Below are 25499 nucleotides of genomic sequence, written 5' to 3'. Positions count from 1 at the left end.
TGAAACTTCCTATTTGATTATTTTTAAGTATCAGGTTGACTACAGGGACAGTTGGTCTCCTAAACTTCATCCATGGAAACGGTCCACCCTTTATACCAGTGCTAGTATTGAACAGGCCCGCAACCAGCCACAGAGGTTTGGGGGGGGGGGGCATGAATATGTTAGGGGGGCCAAGTCGCCAAAAATTATCTTACAAATATCCAAATTGTGTTTTTGAATTTATAATAGAAATTTATATTGAGGCCTGGGGGGTCGAAAAGTTTTGGGGGGGGGGGGCAGGCCCCTACTAGCCTCCCTCTAGTTGCGGACCTGGTATTGGATGTCAAAGTGAACCTACTTTTGCGCGTCTCGTCACAGCTGATGCGCGCGTGAAATGTAACTCGAGTTTCAATGAAATAGTTTATTACATACGTTTCTGATCTATTTAAATTAAAATGGATGTTATTCTGGGAGGTTCGTAAAGTATTTTAACATCATATATTATTTATAATACACTATTTACTATACATTTATTTTCATTAATGTTTATATCAAAAAATGTTGAAATTACTACAAAGTGGGATAGACGCTCCATTCTGCTAAATTTTATATTGGCGCGTAATCTATGAACTTACTACAACAATGTGATAAAATCAGTTGCGCCTTTTTTGTACGTTACGAATGAATAAAAAGTTGCAGTTAATGAATATTTAAGCATTTTGTTAATGTTGAACAAAAACTAAAAACAAAAGCTAAAATTAAAATAAGATAAGTGAAAATGATATTTATATTGTACATACAAATGAGATGGTGAAGGGCAACAAATATAGAAAGAGAAAAGATAATTCAGTATAACATAGAAAAGGATACTCAATGCATACATATTTTAGTCTCCATTATTTTATAATTCATATGAAATACACAATAAATTAAATTAAATAATTTTGTAATACATAATTATATTAATTATTTTAATTTCAGGTTCAAAAGATGAAATCATCCATTATCGAGAAAAGATATATTATTGTTTTGATGAAAGACCATTTGAAAAAAAATCTAAAAATCGTAATTGAAAATGTGGAAAATCGCCTATCTTCGAGGAGTGGTCGTTGTATTAAAATATGTGACGATATGAAGCCACAGATCACGTCTTTATTTTAGGAAGAAATATCAAGAAGCCAATAGAAAGCATGACCGAATTTTTTTACAAGAAAAATGAATCGCTAAGCGTTATGTTATCGTTTTGTTTACCTGGTAATACTGCGAAGACACCAAGGAAACAAAAAGGTCGACCACCTTCTTCGGAAATTTTAGCGAACTTTCAAAGCGAAAAAGAACTGAAGAAATTCGCAAAAAATAGTGACGTTAATAAATTGGCATACGCTACGCAAATGAGTCTTCGCTCTTCGGGAAAACTGAGTGCTTCAAAAGTTGTGAAAGACATTTTATCTTCAAGTCCATCGAGAGCAGAGAAGTATATGAAAGCTGTGACATTAATGTTTTCACACACAGACTGTATCCAGTGATGAAGCACTCGCTCTTTCCCTTGATATGGGTATATCAAGAAGAAAATATCAAACGTTGAGACACATTGCACTGCCAAAAGGTTCTAAATTGTACCCACCGTATTTGAATATGTTAATTTGATTTGCCATGTTGGATCCACCATTTTCAATCTTTCCATTTTGATATTAAATTTGTAATCAGTGAGGTGAAAACCCCGAATATACATTTTTCACTTTATTACATTTTTCAAAATTTGATCCACAATATTAGATTTGAAATTTTTAATTTTCAAATCAAAATAGTAATCAGTGAGATGAAAAACCGCAGCATACCCATTTTTGTGCACTATGAAATAGATTTTGAATTTTGGCCACGTCTTAAGCATTTCGTACCACTGTGTGGCGTATGCGCCATGCTATGACCTTACTGTCTCACGTGCACGCAGTCGCTTTGCGCAACATATAGTTTCCTAGCTAGGGGATGTGTGTGAAAGTTGCTTTCTGGATGCACCTCGTATCTGAATAGTCTCAGAGAAACCAACACTAATATATGATTTTTCTGACACTATCTCTCAAGATCAGGAATGGACACATTTTTTTCTTACAACCATATATGTTATTATCGGGTATAAGCACAGCATTATCAAGTAAAATGTAGTTTCATTTAGATTCAACCGTCTTCGACAAGCATAAGAGATTGGATAGTTTATGGCAATATCTTCTTCGATCGAAAAATACATAGCGTTTGTGAATACTAACACTTTTCACACCTGTACAACAAAATTTAAATTTATAAATAAAGGTGAAACGTATAGGTGACTTACGCCATATGTGTTATGGTGTAGTTGCTGGCACCATTCACTGTTAAATTGCTGAACACAGCCCTTACGCTGACAGGCCCATGCCCATTCTCCATAGCTATCCTCTGAATATGCATGGGCTCTATCGATGGAACATTTATTTCAGGGATACCTAAAATTACAAACAAAAATCTATTGTAAATTCAATAACCTACACTTAGCTGTTGGAATCAGCATTAATTGCACTAAATTCAAAATGTAAAAACCCAAAAAAGAATCACAAAATCTTATAATTAATTAAACTGAACATATGTAAAATAAATAAATAAACAAATAAAAATAAAAAAGTAAAAAAAGCTAATAACAGAGCGTTCCTCGCACACAGTGGATTTACGATTTTGTTTCGGGAGGGGCTTTGCTAACTTTCTGGGGGCTTTGCCTAAAAATGTGAAAATTCTGCAATATATTTCATATGTTTTACTATAGTAAGTAAGATTTCGGGGGGAGGGGCTTAAGCCCGGAAGCCCCCTAAATACGCCACTGCTCACACAGATTACTGTTTTAACTTTATCTATCTGTCATTCTTGATTTCACTGTTATGACGAAAAGCGATCTTGTAGTTCTGCCTGCTAGATATAAATAAGGGGCAGACTACTAAATATTTTTCAAAACCTAACAATTTTTCTTTTGACAGTTTTTTGTAAGTGAAAAGAGATAATGAAATGTAACTTACCTCAGTAATAGAAAATGTTATTCTACACCAGAAAATACGAATCGGAAGAATTTTCAGTGTTGTAATCCATAGAAATTACAGTGTGACCAGAATTTGAATTACCCGAAAATCTAGGTTATGGCAGCAACTAGAAAAAACGAACTCAATGGCAATTGATGACTTATCATGCTGTCTGTGTTCCTTGTTAACTAGTTTTTAAATATTAATAATATTTGTATTTTAATTCTACTGATAATTAAAAATTATTTATTTTGTACACTTTGTTACAAAGAAATACAAATATTATTTAAAAACTAGTTAACAAGGAACACAGACAGTATTATAAGTCATCAATTGCCATTCAGTTCATTTTTCTAGTCGCTGCCATAACCTAGATTTTGGGGTAATTCAAATTTGGTCACACTGTAATTTCTATAGATGGCAACACTAAAAATTCTCCCGATTCGTATTTTCGGGTGAGGAATAACATTATCTATTACAGAGGTAAGTTACATTTCATTATCTCTTTTCACTTACGAAAAACTGTCAAAAGAAAAATTGTTAGCTTTTGAAAAATATTTAGTAGTCTGCCCCCTTAAGATAGATTGAATAAATATTTAAATGAAAGTTCAATGTAACTTTTACTCACATTCATCGAAAAACGGTATATTGAAAAAATGATTTCACTCTTAGTTTTAAACGTCGTATTTCAACCTTATATGACGAGGGCTTTGACCTGCGTAGTTGGCAACTATTTTCTATTTCAGTTTTCTATACTCAAATATTTTTTTTGGTTTGATGTAAACGATTGTACATTGATTTTTACAGTGCTGTATTTTTGCCTAGCAGCTGTTTGCAGCACTGAAAATAAATTGTTAATAATTCTTGTAGAAATGTGTCTTCGTGACTGTACTTTTCAGTAACATGCAGAAGAATACGTTTTCTGTGGATCAAAATATTTCAGTAAATCCAGAGCAAACTATACAAGAAATGTGAGAGTAACATCAACTATAAATTTCCATATTGTGGCATGTATAGGTTGCGCATCGCACTTTCTTCAAAACAATAAGAATTATTGAGCTTATACACAACGAATGATAACTAATGGGTATACTCGCCAACACAGTAACATCTATTTGGTAAATGTATGTGTACTTGCAGCGTGCGTCATCATTGTTGTTGGTTAATTAAGAACGATAGCGGATATTGATCCTTCTAAGGAAAATCTATTTGTACTAAAATAAAGTTCTGCAAAAGTGTAGAAGTAGTATTCTCCGTTTCAGGTAAGTAATTTTAAGTTCCAGTTTAGTGGTCATAACTGGAAACGAAAACTCTATTTTGGTACTTCAATATGTTTTTATTTTTACACAAATAGGTTTTTCTTAAATGGACCATCACCTTCTCTAACTACTGCCATTTAATTGAATGGCAAATAACAGTAATCCAACAAAAATGATAACCTGTGCATAGTGCCGGATTTACGTATAAGCTAAACACGCTATAACTTCGGGTCCCACTCTCTTGGGGGCCCCAAAATAAACGAAAAACTGGATTTACATTTTCAAAATATAAGAGAAACCGTAAATAAGTAAAACCTACTGGCCCCGTTCTGCTAACCTAATTTTTAAAATATCACTAGTTTATTCACTTCTGTATATAGGAGGCCTACGTTCATATGGACACATAAAGGGCCCCATTACCTTCAAAAGCTTAGGACCCCACCAAAAATAAACCCAGCTCTGCCTGTGCTTCAAGTCCAAATGCACTGTACGCCATCACAATTTCCACTTTAACTGCGAGCTCGTGCCTCGCAGCGAAGACACAATATCTGCGTATGTTAACCTTTCCATTCACTGAACGTGAGGTTTAAGGCATGACCTTATCCTTGTTATAATGAAGAGAGAAAGAAAGACAAAAGGCAAGACAGAAATAGAAAAAATAAATAATAAAGAGAAAGTAGGAAAAAAGAAAGCAGAGGAAAAAGGAACAAATAAATGGAAACAAAAGGAAAAGAAAATAAAGATAAAAAGGGAATGACAAGAAAACGAAAAGTAACAAAGAGAGAAACGAGAAAAAACGAAAAAGAAAGAAAAAAGGCAAAGGAAAGAAAGAAAACTAAGAAGTAAGAAAAAGTAAAAGAACAATACAATAGAAAGAAAGAAAAGAAAGAGAACGAAATAAAGGAAATGAAAGAGAACATAACGAAATAAATGAAATGAAAGAGGATAAAAGAAAGAAATAGGTAAAGAAAGTGCAAGAAAGAGATTGAAAAGAAAGAAAAAGAAAGAAAAAAACAGTAAAATAGAAATGAAGAACTAAATAGAAAATTAAAAGAAAGGAAAAGTAGCAAAGAGCAAAATGAAAAAGAATGAAAGAAAAAAGAAAGACAAGGGAAAAGAAAGAAAATAAGAGGTAAAATATAAAAGAAGAACACAATCGAAAGAAATTAAAAAAGAGAACGAAATAAAGAAAATGAAAGAGGACGAAACAAAGAAATAGGGAAAGAAAGAAAACGAGTGAGAAAGAAAGAATGAAAAAGAAAATAAAATAGAAATAAAAAAATAAAGGAAAAAGGAGTGAGAAAGAAAGAAAAAGTAAGAGATAAATGAAAGAGTTAAAGAAAAAAGAGACAAAAGGTAAAAGAAAAGTAAGCGGTAAAATGTAAAAGAATACAATAGAAAGAAAGAAAATAAAGTGAACGAAATAAAGAAAATGAAAAAGGACGAATGGAAGAAAAAACAGTGAAAAGGAAATAGAAAGAAAGAGAAAAAGGAAAGAAAATAAAGGGAAGAAGAATAGAAGGAAAAGTGAAAGAAGGATGGAAGAAAGGAAAGAAAGTATAAAGGGATAAAGGAAAAGGGGAGGAAGAAAAGAAAGAATATAGAGAAGAAGAAGGTCTGTGATGTATTACAAGCTTTTCTAAATGCGGCAATCATAACAATAATTATGATAAGAATATGGCTGTCCTGAAAAGTATATTGCTTTGATTTTGGAGGATACATTTTTTAAAATTTGATTTAAATTTGAGTTAATTACAAAACTCTTCCTTAATCATTAATGGACATACAATTGTAAGAATCACACAATTACTTTAATTAAAACGTAGTTGAAATAGATGATTTGTCTTCTTCAAAGGTTAACTTGAAACAAAAGTTATGGTGAAAATTGTTACTAAAAAATGTGTTCGCTGTTTTTATTTTTTAAGATAATAACCAGTAGAGCATACTTACCATGAGCTAAATACGGCCTGAGGTGATTAAATAATTTCATAATACACTGGTCCAGTTCCGGATCCGATCTGTTGCAGGGTCGTACATATTCAGCTAAAGAAAAAAATATAACTGTCAGTATTTGTACTTAGGAATGTTATTTATAGAAAATATAAGAGTACTTCTATCTACCTATTACAGAAGTTACAGACTCAAATTTTATCATAGTTCTACTCTAATCATACCCTTTGCTAGGCCTGTCAACCATACGATAATTACGGTATATACGGTAGGTAATGCCCTTGTAATTATAGGTGAATATAGGATAATTTTAGAAAACACTCAGTTTGCAGCTTTTTGAATGTGCAAATAATTGTAGGTGTACACTTAAGTCCAAAATGATTGTCGCATATCTATAACTGTCTTCTTGTAAGAATATAATTTGATAAAGATTTTGCAAGGTACTTTTAATACTGATACTATATGTATATGTATAATCAGGAAATGTATATTTGTGGTAAATTTCATAAGAAAAAAATTATAAATACGAAAATTAGAATGAGTAAATCAAAATGTTGCTAAATGGACAAACAAGTTTTACTTTCGTTGTATTGTTCTTATTTGCTGCTCTTTTGAGATAAAATTTGAAAAATACATGTCTTTGCTGATTATACACATACTAAAATTATAAGAAATATCGGGTGAATTCGTTATCAAATATATTCCTACAACAACATATTTATAGACATGCGACAATAATTTTGGACATGAGTGTACATTAAATAATTATGAAACACACACACTGAGGCTATTAACAGTTATTCCCCGCTGAAATAAATCAATAACGATTTGAGAATTGGCATATGGTAACCCTGCATCTACTCTTTAAATTCAATTACGTTTACAAGGGGCTGGCAATATTGTTGTTATTCAGAATAGTGGTAATAATGATAAACAAAATAGTGAGTACAGTGAGGCCGATTTGGAGGTCGAAACTTAAGATTGCTTGATAAGTTTATTATATATTATTGCTATTGTTATATATTATTGTCTTCTTTCTACAATTGTCACTGGCATAACGAACATATGATAATTTTTTGTAATATAGGATAATTTTAAAGACGAGAATCGATAATTTTGTTCTCTGATGTTGACTGCTCTGGAGTATGCTAACTTAGTTAACTTTTTGCACAAGTTTTAAGAAGTTTGATTTTTTTTTTTAAAAAAAAAAACTACTTATATTTACCCTGTCTGTCTGTCAGGAAGGCAAAAAAAAAAAAAAATCACAAGAGCCGCTTGACGGGTGACCATAAATTTTGACCAGGGTTACAGGGTCAAAAGTTAGAAATCTATTTGGCTGATGGAAATGATATTGAAACCAGAAGAGGTTGAAGTCAATCATTTCCGATTATAACATTTATCACTATAGAGCAAAAAACGGTAATAGATAGCGAGAAACGGTTTTACTTCAATCTATTAGGTGCCCATTTTCTCTTCACCCGTAACTTTCCACTAAAACCAAAAGGGACAGAAATCAATTACAACTTCCGGTTTCAATATTGTCTATACGTATAGAGCAGCGTTTCCCAACCTTTTTCAACTTGCGGCACACTACAGGTGTAACTTGAATTCTCGCGGCACATTCATTCATATATATATATATATATATATATATATATATATATATATATATATATATATATATATATTATTATTATTATTTGTAAATATGAAATACCGTGATATTTTTTTCTGTGATTAGGTCTACTGATCTTCTCACAGGGAAGAAAGCTCGATGTCTGGTTTTCCTTTGTGGTAAATCATTATGCTTATTGTTCATTCTAATTTAAAAATAGTAAATCAATTGCAGTGAAATATACGACTCGGGTTTTTTAAAAATCCACTTTCTCTTTTGAAAACTATATCCAACCTTTCACTAAAAAGGAAGATCACTAAATAACGAACGAATAAACAAATCTCTTGTACTTTTAAAACACAAATGTAGGTAATTTTTACGCATGTTTGCTTTGTCAAAAGGATTGAATGATATTTTAAAATTTCAAGTTACGAAATAAACTGCAACAACAATGAAGCAATAATGGTCATGACAATGATAACAAATACTTTTCTCAACATTAAAAATGTACAGAAAAGTAACTCAGTATGAAACTTTTCTAGATCCAGAGTAGAGGTTCATAGTAATCTGAAATACAAATATACATTTTTCCCTATGTCTTGCAATTTGATTCCTATAGAATTAACAATTTTGTTTCAATTTCCTCGCGGCACACCAGCGACCTATTCGCGGCACACCGGTTGGGAAACGCTGGTATTGAGGATATATGAAAAGAGAACCAGTTTCTTTGGAATCAATTTAACGTTCTGAAAATAGGTAACATCTTCCTTATCATCCACGAATAATCTCAATAACATTATGTTACTTTGTTCTAGGCTATTAATTAGATAATATCATGAATATTATTACTAGGGTTGCCAACGCAGGAAAATAATAATAATAAAAAAACCCGACACCCCTTCAAAATTCCCTATGATATAGGTCTAAGTGTGAAGTATCTCTATTCTTGCCCATCTATGGGAAGGAAATGTACTATCGTGAACAAAAGTGCATAAGTACCTGTATACTACGTACATATCCTTAGTACATTCACTAATAAGCTTAACAGATACATTGTGCTATAAATGAGAAACTGAAGTCGGTATTGGATCATTTTATTGTATTTATCAGTAACTTCCACTTCTTTAAAATTATCAAAACAGGTGAATAAAAGTATATTAATCCTTACGTGACAATTTTGAATTTTAAAAATGAAATTTATTCTTTAAACTTATACTTTAAGTACAGGAAATTGCTTTAAGAAGTTATTTTTCACTCTCAATAAACGTATAAAATTCCTTACAACTAAATTTCAAATTTTCCCTGATACAGTCCCTGTCATCTCTTTAAAATTATGTAAACAGATGAACAAAATATATTAATCGTTGATAGACGGTGAAAGGTGACAGTTTTGAATTTACAGAATGAAAGTTACCTTTTAAATCTATACTTCGAACTAGATGAAATTGCTTTGATACAATTTTTTTAAAAAATGGTCATAAAGGGTCTGGTGAGAAGTTTGTACGGGTTACCGGCTTTAATCAAAATAGCAGCAAAATTTCTGTCCAGGCCGGTGAAAAACTGGCCAGTTGGCAACCCTAATTATTACTATAACGTAGGATGCTGTACTTCTGGCACTAGCTTGTTATAACCTTCTTCTCTAATAAAATAAATAAATACATTCACAGGAACGCTGGTATACAGGCATTTAATTCACTGAACAACTTAAAGAAAATGATAACGTCCTTCATGATTATAGCTGGTCCTATCTTTTCCTTTCAACTTTTCCTCAATTGGTTTGGGTCACTCTTTGATTAACGGTTTTGAGTTGACTGCAACAACTTGTTTATACAATAGTAAAATATGTGAGTGATATAGGCAGAAATGCACTTCTCATCAGTGGCGTAACTACAATGGAGCGATTGGAGCAAGTAGTCCTTGGCGCACAGTAAAAGGGCGCAACAGCGAAAGGAAAAAGAAAACGGAAAACTGTTCCTTATGCAAAGAACGTTTGAAAACATTTCAAAAGGTACGCTATGGCTATTAGCAATTAATTGACAACAGTTACAGTAATACCAGGGGCGGATCCAAGAATTTTTGAGGGGGCGGAGGTCTGAAAAATAAACTTGACAGATTTTTCGATATGTGGTACGTATTTATCTCCGCCCTTTTGGAGGGATCATTGAGGAAAGCCATGTTATTCAACACGAGATCATCCAGGATTACCATGAACTGGAAACGCATACATTATCTGCAATGAGTGGAGAACGCACTCAGAATCTTCCTTTTGAGATACATTTTGAAACTTTGTTTTCCCCACAGCCTTTGAACAAGCGCTTCATTAGGAAATAATTTATACATTTTACTCCTCATGGAGGGGCACGCGACCCCCATTCCCCCATTTTGGATCCCCACTGGGCGATACCTGCACAATCGTCAGTGCAGTGTTTGTCTAACTAGCTGCCTAGTGAAACTTTTGCATAATGAGTCATTGCAATCAGCGCGCCACGCCTCCTGATAAGTAGGTTTCTTTGTAAAAATAATTTTGTATACTGATAATATATATAGGTTGTTTCAAAACAACGCCGGCAACATTTGGGAGGTGATTCGTGACACCAAGATAAAACAAAAAGCATAGACCAACCTGTGTGCACAAATGCTTCCTTTCCGACTTATAGGCTGCCAAAAAAAGAAGAAGAGAAAATGGACCTTTAAAATCCATCCTTGTATGTGTCCTATCTAAATATCTACGTTTCACAATCCTGAGGTTCTTCCGATTTTTATAGGGGTAGTTGGATAGGATGCCCGTAGCCAAACTCCTTCTATAAAAATTGTTGCGTGAGTATCTTAGGATTCTGAAACGTAGATTTTTGGATAGGGCACATATTAGTTTCTAAATGAAGTCTTGACCAAACTACGGTAGGTCCCATAGTTTTGGAGTAATTAATATTTAAAGTTCATTTCTTCATGTTTTCGGCAGCCTATAACTCCGAAAGGAAGCATTCGTGCACCCAGATTGGTCTATACTTTTTGTCTTATACTAATGTCAGGAATCACCTCCCAAACTTTGTCGGTGTTGTTTTGAAACTCCCTATCTATCTATCTATCTATCTATCTATCTATCTATCTATCTATCTATCTATCTATCTATCTATCTATCTATCTATCTATCTATCTATCTATCTATCTATCTATAAATATATATATATATATATATATATATATATATATATATATATATATAGAGAGAGAGAGAGAGAGAGAGAGAGAAAGCCTACTATGTATAACGCAGCAGGTGAAATGCATGGGGCAGGGGGCGGGTATGAGCAAATCGATGATCGATTGATCTAGGGCGCAGTAAAAGTAGTTCAATGTTAGGAAACAGAAGCTGTTTGCCATGTGAGCAATACTACTAGATTCGTTTGCAGCATTGATGCAAGCATATACGTTACCGTCGTCTTTCTGTCAGTTTTTACACAGTGATTCTTGAATGACGTGTCAATATTACTTTCCGCTGAAGATTTAAAAATACTATTATGTTCAAGTGCTGCTTCAACTTATATATATATATATATATATATATATATATATATATATATATATATATATATATATATATATATATATATATATGTATATATATATGTAAGGATAGTTACGCATTTATACATCTTTGAGCTTGCAACCTATGCTGAACAGTAGAATAAAAGTAAAAATAATGTGTAGATATTAGTGTTGCCAAATCTAATGTGTTATAATTTTATGGTATGTACGTACATTGGTAAAATATAATTTTAGTCAATTGCATTCTGACATTACAAGACCATAACCTCTGAAAGTGACTTCAGACAAAACCACTGCACAGAGAAAAATCCGTTCTCCGGACAGCGGTATATTGTACAAATATACGGTATCCTCTTGCTTACTATATAAATCAGTACGGAGCATATGTTATCCGTATGCTACATAGGCACTGCCTTTAGATGTTACATCATGCCGTTGCAGGATGTCTGACATCTAACAGTTTTCCGTATATCATATACTTATACTTATGTTCCCTTCGTCAGCTACTGTATATGTTATATACGTCCATTTGTATATGAGATCCTGACCGCCTACATTGTTTCATACGGAATGTACGTATAGATGGAACACTTATACAGAAAGTATTATACGAGCGTTTTCAATTATACGTCTGCTGTACGTTAAGTCCAAAAACTACAGGAATTACGCATGTAACCTATCTTTTTAAGTACGCCACCTACAATTTTTTATTGTCAGTGTGGCTCTATCATTCTTACAAATAGTTTAAATGGAAACCTTAAAATTCATAAGTCGTCTCAAGGAGGCATGTCCCCCACCTCGCCTCAAAGCAAAAGTTGAATAACATTGCTAGTTCAAGTTCACGAATTGGCCTGGTTTCGACGCCATCTTGTTCGTACTAACCTCGTTTACTTATTGCATAAGAACTGCATTTCCATTAGTTTACAAGAAAATCTTGTTTATATTTGATAATAATATGTTTTACATAATAATATTACGTTTCTTTCCTTCTTTTTTTTAAAAAAAAGAAAAAGCAGATCGTGCATACATTAGTATGTTAAGAATTTGTACTTTAAATTAGAACAAATTAGGACACATTACAATACGTAACAGCCTCAAAACAATTGAATGAAATCTTACGAGTACTTGAAGCACTAGAGTGACATTGCTAAGAAGTTGAATGTCAAATGCCGCTGACGTAACTGTTTAGCTACAGGTTGACCTTTGGGAAGTTTAATACAAATTATCTTTTTAAGAAAAAGAATAATCATGTAACAATAATGACATAAGATTTTGGTTTTTGGTGTAAAATCAGTAAGTTCGTTTCCACAGGAACACAATAAAAGCGCGGCAAAAGGATATCATTCTATACCAAGCCAATCTAGACACAAAAACGATAAACAGAATTATTAGTTTAAAGCAGGAGGGCCAGAAAGGCGGGCTATGACGCAAACTGCGTCATTGAAATATTTGGGGGGGTTAAAAATCTATATAAATATGTTTGAGGGGGTGTAAAAATTAATCGAAAATATTTTTTTTTTCATGGAAGGACACCTACGGATAGTAAATTGGGGGGAGGTGCGTCATGGACATAAGAGGGTGGGCACCACTGGTTTAAAGTTCTTTGTTTAGTGTTGTCCATAAAGAAGCACACCTGTTTTATTATAAATAAATAAATTCTCTAGTATATTTTAGATAATCATTAGTTGTATTTAGTTTGTAATAAACAAAACAGTTTAAACATACAGTTATTAAAATTAAATAATAACGTTATTTAAAAAGTGGTTCATAGGATTCCAAACAAACATAATGATACGTAATCAAATGAAGTTGAGTTTGTTCCTCTAGTCTCTGCCTTAACTTAAATTTTGGGGGAATTGCTATTTTAGCAAACACTATAATTTCTATTGATGACAACACTGAAAATTCTTCTAGTTCATATTTTCTGTTGTAGAATAACATTATCTATGATTATAATAAGTTGCATTTCATTATCTCCTTTCACTTATGAAAAACAAGCAAAAAAAATGTAAATTTTGTATTATTTTTAGTATGTCAGGCTCTAAAAGTGGACTTACACTTTAGCTTGGAATAAGTTTCAATTTACGGGCTCACTTTCACTTATCTGTTTTATTTTTTATTGTAAGGAGTAGAAGAAAGAAAAATAGTAAGTAAATGTTAAGAAACAAACAAAAAATATAAAAAAATAAAAAATAAAAGAAACTCAAAGAGCGCATGAAATTTGTTAGTTAAATTTATTACCTGCTCTTTCCACGAACTGACAATTTGGTCGGAGAAACAAACAAAAGCTAGTAATGTTTACCATTAGATCTACAACGGAAGAAAAACCAGAACGCAAAATGCAATTATTTTCTTGGTCTTTTTAGCTTCTTAAACAGGTGCATTTTGTTTTTTCACATACAAGATGTAAAACTTTAGTAAATCAATTTTGTTCACACCCTAGACACATAGTTGTGCTAATTCTTCTGAAACTATTATGCAATTGTACTCTTTTTGTTTGCCAGTATTAATTCAAAATACCTTCCAATTTAGCACCATATTCACACTGACTACAAAATAACCTAATAGAAAGAATAAAGGAATTGTTGGAAAGAAGGAAATGAATGGAAGTAATTCGGAATTCCAGCCACGGCGTGAGCTAAGAAGAAAGTAATTGGGAATGCTCTGTCATGCCATGGAGTGAAAGCTGCTCTTTCAATGAAACTCCATCTTATGTAACTTTATACTAAACAACAGTCTTTCGTCATTTTGTTTGTATTATAGATATGTTCGTGTCCTTCATATATGTGTGTCTGTGTATGTTTTGATGATTCATAAACCTTCAATACACACACTACTACCAAGTATAAAAGTAGTAATAATTTCATCTCGAACCGGAAGTACAAGGCTTCGATGCCGTTTGTGTGGTGTAAATACTTTGGTTTTACTATGACATACCACCACATTAGCACAATATTAATAAGTATTAGTGAATGTAGACTTCCGTACGCCCACTGTATGAAATACGAACTAAAATGTGTTTTCGGAAAAGAGGAGCCATTTTCTGTTTTTGTTTCGAGAGAAAATAAAATTCCAAATTATTGAAACCAGGTAGATGAAACTCGGCATATAAACTCAACCTTAAAATTAACTGAACATATGTTTCTGCATTGTAAAACAAAATCACGCTCAAAGAGAGCAAAGAAAGGTGATTTCTATAACATTGAAACAATTTTTGCAATATTGAAATTAAATTTTATATGTATTAATAGCCTGACATACTAAAAATAATACAAAATTTACCATATTTCTTTTGCTTGTTTTTCATAAGTGAAAGGAGATAATGAAATGCAACTTACTAAATCATAGATAATGCTATTCTACGACAGAAAATATGAACCTGAAGAATTTTCAGTGTTGCCATCCATAGAAATTACAGTGTTGCCAGAATAACATTTCCCCCAAAATCTAACATGTAAGTTAAGGCAGCGACTAGACGAACGAATTCAATTGCATTTGACGACGTATTATGTTGTCTCGCGTGAATCCCGTGAACTATTTTTTAAAAAATAATAGTTGTTTGTAATAAACAAACAAAATAGTTTAAACATACAGTTACTAAAATTAAGTAATAACGTTATTTAAACAGTAGCTCTATGGAGCAATGCTGAAAATCCTTCAGGTTAATATTTTCTGTTGTAGAATATCCTTATCTATGATTGTGGTAAGTTGCATTTCATTATCTCCTTTCACTTATGAATAACAAGCAAAAGGAAAATGGTAAATATTGTATTATTTTTATTATGTCAAGTTCTTAAAGGTTATTCTTTCCGTGCAAGGAACGAACACTTCTGGTATTCTTCTATCTTCTTATTCTTATAATTTTTAAATTCTATTTTCTCGATTTCTAAAAATAAATCGTGATTATAATGTGCACAGAATCGAAAAGCTCTCTAATATTCAATAACATAATGTTATCTTGGATTGAGCGTTGGGCTCCTCAACTTACGTAGTTTAAAGTTACGTGGAAGGTAGAACCTGATTGTACTAATGGTATGTATTTACAATTTTTTTTTAAAAAAACAAATACTACTAAGAAAGTAGATTCCTGTGAATTTAGGAGACTTTCCCTCGTTGCAATGTCCTTGAAATATAAAAGAAGCAGTCGAAACATACTTCACTTTCAGCTTCAACCATTTCCATTCATTGGATGCGATTTCGTCATCCAATTTCCAAATACAACTCCACAGCAATTACAAAAAACAGATTACCTTGTGGTTAAAAGTAGGAATCGACCTGGTTTATATACAACTTATAACTAGGTCAAACAATTTCTTAACTCAAACTCATATTCTAGGAATGGAACGTATTGATGAATATTATTAGCAGTGCAATATTTTCTTTAAATAATGAACTCTTTCGTGTAGCGTACGCGACTTTGGGAAACCTGGGTTCGATTCGGTCATGTGATTCGGATCTCCGTTAAGCTGTGGGTCCTCGTCTCATATAGCCTTGCTGCTTAAAGAGACGCTAAACTTACATTAAATCAAATTATTAAAAATAATGTTAGTCACAAAACAGAATTCAATGACAACTTTATCCGCTGTACATTATACCCTATTTCAGTCAATATTAGAAGGGTAATAAGTAAAAGACAATAGTAAATATGAAATGGAATACATAACTATTATTTCCGTAGTATATTATCCAGTGGCGTATTTAGGGGGGTTCCAGGCTTAAGCCCCCCGAAATCTTACTTACTATAGTAAAGTAAATGAAATATCTTGCAGAATTTTCAATTTTCAGGCAAAGCCTCCGCCCGAAAGTTAGCAAAGCCTCCCCCGAAACCAAATCGTAAATACGCCACTGATATTATTTCCCATTTGAGTCTATTAGCAGCGTAATGACTTAAAAGTAGCAAACAAAAGCAGAACGGAAAAGTAATCAATTTAACTAACATTTGATTAATAAGTTGAATTTAAAAGAAAGAAAGATAGTATGGAAGTGTAAAACATATATTTTTGGTTCCCTTCATATAAATATATATTAGCAAGAGACCGTCTTAATGCAAACTGCCGATGGTGACTGTATATCACTGATTGTAAAGTTCTTGGAGAAAGGTCTTTCCGTTCACGTTACTTTCCCTTAACAGAAACACGTTCCGTCATTTGTTAGAGTTTTCATTAAATAATGAATGCATTCTCATTCTCTTCCTGTAAAAAAAAAAAAAAAAAAAAAAAAAAAAAAATCGAAATTTAATTTTTGTTTTAAGGACAACACAGTGAACAATAAGTTCCTATGAAAGGCCAAGACTTTAGTTGAATGATACTCAAAAAATGCGGTGGTCATTTCCCCATTTTTTTCGCAATTTCTTTTTCTAAAGAAAGACACTGTTATGACTATAAATACTCATAACAGTTGATACGAATTTTGACTCTTAGATTTCTAACGAAAGTTGGAAAACGAAGATTACTATATATATTGTGTATTGTAGTGCTGTTTTTGACAGAAGAAAAGCTTGTATAGCATTCCAAGCAGGCATGAGATTAAAAAAAAAAAAAAAAAAAAAAAAAAAAAAAAAAAAAAGTCATGTCGTTCAACCTTCATTGTTTCATGTTTCGAAAGATACGTCTATACATTGTGCAGCAAAATTACGAACAGTATTTGCATTTCTGTTTGGAGGAAGTATATTGTTGTTAGTACTATTTGTATTACTTCTAGTCAGGGATGCACCACGAGGGAGCCACCGAGTCCGTGCCAGGCCGGTAGCCAGCCTAAAATTGTAGGGGAGGGTGCCGGCTGAAGTTAAGGGGGCCCGATCCAAACATATTATAGTTCATTTGCAAGCCTACCGTGTGAAAATTTTAGGGAGGCCAGCAAAAATTTAGGATGGGGTGGTCCTTCTAGACTCCCCTAGATACGGGCCTGGTCCGCGCCCCCCAAACTTCCTAACTCAACATATTTGTATACTTTCCTAATAAAACTATACTTGTTTAACAGGGAAATGATTGATGGAGAATGAACGTTCATTTTAGACGAGGAGGATGGCCAGAAAGAGATCGTTACGCGAAGTGAGTCATTGCGACTTTAGAGGAAGAGATAAAACATTTGCAGAAACATAAAACGGAAAGCAGTAGAAGCTAAGCATGTTACTTGAGCGGTAACAACGTATTCTAATAAAGTTTGCACTTGAAAAAGGGCAGGATTATTGGAGATTACAACCCCAGGAACGAACTTAACCCCTTCAGTGTGGGTGGCGAGATAACTCGTGTCTTCAAAACGCACCCGCTGTGCGGATGGCGTATATATACGCTTTCATTTTGCTTTGGCTATTTTGTATTGCGTATGGCGAATATACTTGCCCATAGTATGAGTAATGTTATTCCTGATAATATTTAGTGAGTTTGCGCTCACCTAGGAACCCCAAGAGACAACACAGAAAAATTGGGCTTAATCTGTTGAGGCATTCCCAAATTTTGTGTAACCTTACCATATGATGATGATGATGATGATGAAAACCATAAATACGACAATGACAAGTTGTAGTAGCTAATTAAAAGCAACAAAGATCATAATGCCGAAAATTTTATTGTGATTGCTTGAGAGGTTCAAAAGTTATTAAAAGGTAACAAATTCCAAGGTTCTAAAAAGAACAAAAAAAAAAAAAAAACCTACACTTTTTACAGCGGTTCGCATCTGAAAATTACGCACTGAAGAGGTTAACCTAATTTTACGGATTGCTTCTAACTGGGTCCCTCGTTAGAATGTAATATACTCTCGGTTCGTCAAACACATACAAGAACAAATAACATAGTGTGATCTTCTTAAAACCCTAGTGATTTTAGAACTTGGAGAAAGATGTTTTTCCAAGTGGAAATTGATCAAAACTTGAATGAGGCTATCAATTCAAAAAGAACATTTGAACATTTTGACAATTTTGTCCATTGAATCTGAAATCAGCAAGAGTTTCAACATCGACAAAATTCTAAAGGTCTTTGCAGGTAGAAAAACAACAAAAATAAGTTTCTCCTAATAAAAGGAAATGAGAAAAAATACAGTTTGAGTGTAAAGTGGTATTTACAAGGTCAAAAAAATTGTTTTTCTCTCAACAAGAATAAATATATTTTTTAGAAATGAATTATTACACAGACAGCAAAACAAGTGGTACAAGACCATGTATTTCCCAGAGGTGATCAACTTGCCTTTGGCTAGCTGGGGACTCCGTCCCCAGGCGCCCGTGTTTGCTTGGTCTAGCGCCTCGCGTCTTTTATGTATCTACCTTTGCACGAAGATGAATTTCCTGCATTTGCTCTTAACATTTCCTGAATTTGGCGCACCTAAAGAGCTTCACCCGTTTAGCCCCACGTTTACTCATCCTACGGAATCGCATCTCTTAAACCAACAATTCTACCAAATTTTAAGTTCCTTTTCGTATTTCAACTATCTAAAAGATAAGATTTTGTATCCCAAGAAAACATTCATTTAAATAACAAGGGGATTTTTTCATCCCTCCTTTAGACCTCTTAGAAACTGAAAATATTCACTTTTGGCAATTTTCCTGTAGGATAATCCCAGAAGGCTACAATCATGCCAAATTTCATCACTCTAATCCTGCCTGAATTACCTAAACATTTTGGGCTGTAGATGATGTCCCGTATAAATAACATGGCAAAGTTTTTCAGTTCACCATAAAACAACTTTACTGTTGGAAATTGTAATTTTTGGTGATTTATTTAGGTAAAGCTAACGAAAACGTACAAACATAACGAATTTCAAGTTTTTATTTCAATTCCAAGTACCTAAAACATGAGATTATAGGTCCCCCCCCCAAAAAAAAAGCCTTTTTAAAGAATATGGGGAATTTCTTCATCCCCCCTTTAGAACCCCTAAACATGAAGAATATTCACTTTTGGTAATTTTCCTGTGGGTTAATCCCGAAAAAGCTACAATCATGCTAAATTTCAACTTTCCACGTTAACCAGAAATATCCGTTATCTTATGTCAATGAATTAGTTCATGTAGTTTTATATATAGTTAGGCTAGGATGTAGATTACATGTGTTCGGTCTATTAACTTCCACAAATCTTTCAAGTGGGCATTTTAACCGCTATCCATTCTATCATACGAGGCCCCGACCTCCTAACTCCAACCCTGAATTCCCTAAGTCTAAAAGTAGATTTTAAAAAAAGGAGAGTCCGGTGATTTATTCTTGTTTCATAAATTGTACATTTATTTTCAGCATCAATTCTACATGAGACGTAGACCTACAGTTGAGGGTGGAGTCTAAGTCGCACCCATCACCACTACCCTGAGTCGAACTCGAGTCTCTTGTGCCAGAGCCTCGAACACTTATCATTTTTCTTAAAAGAAAGAAAAATAGATTACCCCATCTGAGACATTTGTCTAAGGACTGCTAATGGTTTATGTGTTTATTTGCCATGTGTTTCCTGAAAAGGCTAATTACTTTCTGCTAAATTCTATAAGATAGGAACACGAACACAGAAACTGCCCTCAGACGGACTCGAACCCTTGCAGGGGTTTAGCAGGGACGTACGCTGTGAGTGTGGGTTAAGGAGGTCCGGACTTCCACCTCCGAAATTCCAACTGTTCCCTAAATACAATCTAATTTAAGGAGTGATCTTATATATTTTCTGTTTTTTCTTCACTCCTGTCCTGTTCCCACGTTGAGTCATGATTTCGCACCCTGCTGAGCCTTACGTGCTGCTTAAGCCTTCGTATCCGAAATTAGCAATGCCGCATATACTTACTGCACGTCGTTGCTATTCTAGAGGCTACATATAAAATTAAATGCTGATGCAAGAAAGATAAGGTTGACCTTTTAAATTATGCAGATTATATAAGAAGTCGTTAAATGCTCTATAAAATTAGAACTTTTCTTTAGAGATCAGTTTTAATACTTAACTATAAAGGTGAAATGTGATCTGCCTTTTGGCGTAAACTAATACGCTACATGAAGACACATTACTCAAACAACATTCCATTTGCTGACAGGGTAAGCATTTTAATTAGAAGAAACAATTGTATCGGTATCTCAGATGTTTTAGTCATCAGAATTAAAAGTGCTGAATATTTTGACCTTTAGATGAACTTTTAATTCAGAATTCATGTCGGTCTGATTTATGTTTTTATGAAATACTAGCAGAATTCCCATCCTTCGCACATGTTTCATTTTGGACAAAATGGGCACCAAAAATGTCACCAATCGACTTAAGAACTCCACAAACTATGAATTCGACACTAATATCGGTCATTTTCTATTAGTTTTACAGGTCACCATCTTCCCATAGGAGTATTAATGTGAGCTGAATTTGGATTTAAACGGTGTCGGAAGTGTCATCTCAACGACTCCGAACACTCGATCATTTTAAAGATCTCCCCTCCCCTCCCTTAAATTGCACCGTCAAAGTGAAATGATAAAAACTATCAAAAGCCCGAACCTCATCTATGTTGAAAAGATCGAGATGAGATTTGATCGAGATCGATGGAGTGGTTTTAGAGTGGTCCACAGTTCACTGCACTAGAGTGTATCAATTTATGGTTTGAAGTCTTTTCTTAAATGAAAAACTTCGAAGGATTTTTCTTTACGAAGAGCGACTTCTGAGGTGTAATTTTGTACAAAACGTGTTTCCATGGGGGTCTGGCGTCAGGCCAGTAATCGCAGATGCTGAAAGACTTGTGTACCTAACAAATAATTGTCATGAATTCAGAAAGAGATGGTTTTGTTGCTGGTGGTTTTGTTACACAGCATGTACGAAATGACTACCATTAGAAACATGTGAAATGCTTCTGCAATGAAAAGGTCACTGCCACTTTCGCTAGATTTCCCTTTCGATTACCTCTGACAGACTTTTTCTGGCCATTTTTGCAGTTAGTCTATGGCTATACCAGGATGCGTTTCCGATGCATTACTCTCCGCAGCGAAAGCGACCTAGGTGGTTACTTGGTAATTTTATTTTCGCCAGAGTTATAAATCATATTGTGAGCGAGTCAGGGGTTCAAGACCTTACTGCCACATCCTTATTTTCATTCATGCGAAACACGAGAAATAACATTATTGTGTTACATAGATTTTTCTGTGGTTACCTAATTTTTCGGGATTTCTTTGTATTTCTGTGAATTTTCTTTTGTTATACACACACATACTTTATAATAGCAGGGTTCCAATACTCTGCACAAAGCATCCTCCAAGCATCTGTTTCTTGCTAAAATCTCCTTGCCTGGCAACACGTCTTTCCTTTTTTTTCTTTCTTTAGACATCGTTTACTGATTCCGAAACAGCAGGCAGTCTATTTATTGTTCCGAAACGCACCAAATACGTTCGAGTCGACGTCTTCCGCGCGTTTTCATTGCGTTCGCATTTGCAGAGCATTGTGATTAGCCATTCACATTTAAATATGTGGTCAGCGCATTCCAAGCGTACGCATAATCCATAAAAACGCGTTGCGAACGCATCGAGCCATGCACTAAAACAAGATGCAACTATGCAACATCGCTTTAAAAGACGATAACAGTACAGTAAGAATCATCTACGCATCATCTAGCAGAGTTGGCAACCTTAGAGAACAAAATTATCGATTTTCGTCCTTAAAATTATAGTATAGAAAATATTTTAAAAAATTATCAAATATTCGCTATGCACGTAATGATTGTAGATACAAGTATAATAGGCTACTACTAATAATAGTAATAATATACAGGGTGGTAAGAAACTATTTGAACAAACTTCGGGAACTGATTCCTGACACCGAAACAAGCAAAAAAAACTCCTTTGGAACTTTGGTCAGTGAGGGATAATTTCGGTGATATAAGGTGCTGAAAGCGTGGGAAAAATGAACTTCAGAGGGCTGTAATTCAAAAACAATCCCTTACTGACCAAAGTTCCAAAGGAATGTTTTTTCTGTTTTTGCTTGTTTCGGTGTCAGGAATCAGCTCCGAAGTTTGTTCAATTAGTTTCTTACCATCCTGTAGTTTTGAACTCCAAATCGGCGCCAGTGTTCTCACCACGCTTTTTCTAATAAAACTCATTAACATTACTCTGAACAATAACAATATATCCACCCTCTCGTTAATATAATTGAGTTTAAAGAGTGAATGCAGGGTGCCATTTGAAAATCTGAAAATCGTTATTGATTTATTTTAGTGTAAATGATTTAAAATCTCAATCTATGTTTCATAATTATTTAATACACGTCTACAATTTATTCACACATTCATAAACTGCTAAAAAGTATGTGTTACAAAATTATCGTATATTCAACCATTATCGAAAGGCCGTTATCGTATATAGCATTAAAGTTTAAATTATCGTATATCACAGTATGTTATCGTATGGTTGGCAAGCCTGTTAACTAGTGACAAAATTGCAATCTATGAATCCAAGCAATAATTCAAGATTGCCAACTGGGTACAAGTGTGAAGGAAAATCGATAAAAATAAATTTTGAATAGAAAGACGTATTTATGTGTCATCCACAGTCTAGACAAGTTCAACCATTCCTTATGGATGTACGAGATAACCCTGCAAGTGTCAAAGATAGGTTCCTCTTCAGCACCGAAGTTATATGAGACAAGCATATTGTTTAAAGTAGAAATTGAACCACAACTCAGGTTTATATACGAAGCAATGCCGGCTCTACCATATATGCAACAAGTACATTTGCATCAGGCGGCAAAATCTGTCATAATTATAGTTCTTCTTCTTCTTCTTCTTCTTCTTCTTTGGAAAGTGACTTCATGATGATGATAGTTAAATTTACTAATCTGACCATCTGTTTGAATACTATATTCATAAATAATGTTTAGGTCGCATTAGTTTAGGGTCACATGAATAGTGCTAAAGCAAATGGTCTTACTAATTCCATCATGAATTGCTCGTGGGTTTTCTCAGGGTTCTCCCGTTTCCTCCCACTTTCTTCATTCCACCATTTCACTCATTTCTCATTATCACCGTCTCCTTTAGCCTAATCGGCATAACCATGGGACGTTAAACTTAAAGATTTCATTTCATTTTTTCCAGCATGAATTGCTTGACTGTTGTCAAATACAAGAACTCAATTCTGGAACAGTAGCGAACACCTGTTCCATTTAGTTAGTTATCACAGCTTTGATATGAAAACTAGTCTTGTCTTTGTCACAAACAAGTTCCTTATCATTGAAGGTGGAAATAAGTTTGTTCTTAATTTTTAACAGATGTAGAAAGAAAATCAAGAAATAAAGATAAAAGAGCTACTTGCACTGAAATTGCAAACTAATATATTGAGATTGAAGCACGATATTGAATTCTATAAAAAGAATTACCATCTTTCCTCTGTATGTGTGTTTGCCTTATCTTTCACTAACATAATAGATCATTATTTAAAGAAAATATCTGACACAACGAAATTGTATTTGTAGTGTTTAGGTCTTTTTGAGAGCAAGTGCTATTTCCCTCTCTTTCGTTGTTCATGATGAGGTAACATACTTAAAACCGTGGCTTTGAAGATCTCTTCTTTCTGGAGAAAGGGAGACGGCAAATGATGTGATTACATGGGGCGGCAAATTGACTAGGGCCGGGTTTGATAGGAATCAAATATTCCAAATGAGACTCAAACCCAGGGCCTTTCATATAGAGATCACGTGCGTTAGCACATTTGGGCACGAGGCATTTACTCGCAGATTAAGAATTTAAATAAAAGAAATAACTCTTGGTATATCTAACATGTTTTGTTCCATCGGACTTAAAAAAAAAATCATCTTCAGTTTTTACTTTTACAATTGTTTTCTAATTATCCTCAAATTCACAAAAGTGATTTTCGCTTAATTCCTTGAAAATATAATCTTTTAGTTTAACGTCCCACGGTTATGCCTGTTAGGACAAGGGAGACCCATGATTAAGGCAAGTGAATGATAATGGAAAAATCGGTGGAATTACAATGTAGGAGGAAACGAGAGCACCCCGAGAAGACCCAAGGAGATTTTATGTCCTTGAAGAACAGAATTGAGTATTACAATTGATTGAAGTTCATTATTCCATTCCAGAATTAAGCCTATAACGGGAACACTCTCATGGCTATATGGTTAACTGTCACCTTTAAAGGGGAAGACCCGAGATCCATCCCTGATGGGAGTTCATGTAATTAGTTCGGACCCCCACTTTAAGCTTTGGCACACATCTCACATATCCTGAAAAGGAACGTTTAACTTCAACCGAAAAGAAAGATGTATGAGACTTGACTACACGAGTAAGGTCGGCCGTAAATTGACCAGAAAACACGGCAATCGAGGCGAGGTTTAGTACTGTGAGCAATGCAACAAAACCTCGAAACCTCATTCAAGCACTTGCTACATAAAGGTCTGTCCAATGTTGTGACTGACACACACACTGTCAATTCACTTTCTACGTATTCTTTCCTATGACCTTCTGTCTCCGCTTGGCTAGACTTTTCCTGGTGAATATGCGGCCGCCCTAAAGTAGAGTTTGTTCTCGAAGCAACCAGAAAGTGGAGATCAAACGCGGAACATATGTTCAGAATGCATGTGCGTTATCCACGAATGAGGACAAAAATTACACAGCAACATGAACAACTCAAACATTACAAACAGCAACTTTTGTTTGCATCCGATATATCGTATTTCAAACAGGATTCGAACCTGTAATCATGTGTACTGAAAGCTAGCAGTAAAACTGTGAACTTATGGAAAGAATCTTTTATACGAGAAATCAAGATTCGGTGCACCGTGTGATCACATTTACTTGGATCCTAGATGAGGTTCGGTCTTGGTGGCTTAATGATAGATCGTTCACCTCTTGTGCATAGGGTCCTTGGTTCGATCCCACCTCGCGCCAAGTGAGTTTTGTTTTGAACAAACACTGTGTACGTGGGTTTTCTCGGGGTTCTCCTCTTTCCTTCCATCTTCTTCATTCCACCATTTCAATCATTTCTTATCATCGCTGTCTCCTTTAGCCTACCCGACATAATCGTGGGATGTAAAAATTAAAGATTTAATTTCCTCCATCATGTTATAGATTTCATAGAGCCAATGTTGGAAGAAAGATGTTAAAACCTTTAAAGAAGTAACCAACCGAAATCACTTATCAAATAATTTTATCGTGTCTTAGGGAGTCAGTGAAATTCGA

The 25499-nt window shown here is 34.0% G+C and overlaps 1 protein-coding gene across 1 annotated transcript in view; it reads right to left on the bottom strand.

The window, feature by feature from the left end:
• The window catches only part of LOC145692594 (uncharacterized), a 138165-nt gene that overhangs the window by 18368 nt on the left and 94298 nt on the right, over positions 1-25499 (bottom strand). Inside the window, exons 9-10 of the mRNA XM_081767915.1 lie at positions 6227-6319; positions 2309-2456 (exon numbers count right to left, since the gene is read on the bottom strand). Coding sequence (XP_081624041.1) covers positions 2309-2456; positions 6227-6319 — 241 coding nt within the window. The remainder of the gene's footprint in view (positions 1-2308; positions 2457-6226; positions 6320-25499) is intronic.

The sequence above is a fragment of the Thermobia domestica genome, chromosome 8 (assembly GCF_964235325.1).
Source record: "Thermobia domestica chromosome 8, izTheDome1.hap1.1, whole genome shotgun sequence".
Taxonomy (NCBI): Eukaryota; Metazoa; Arthropoda; class Insecta; order Zygentoma; family Lepismatidae; genus Thermobia; species Thermobia domestica.
This window is presented reverse-complemented; position numbering and strand designations above follow the sequence as displayed.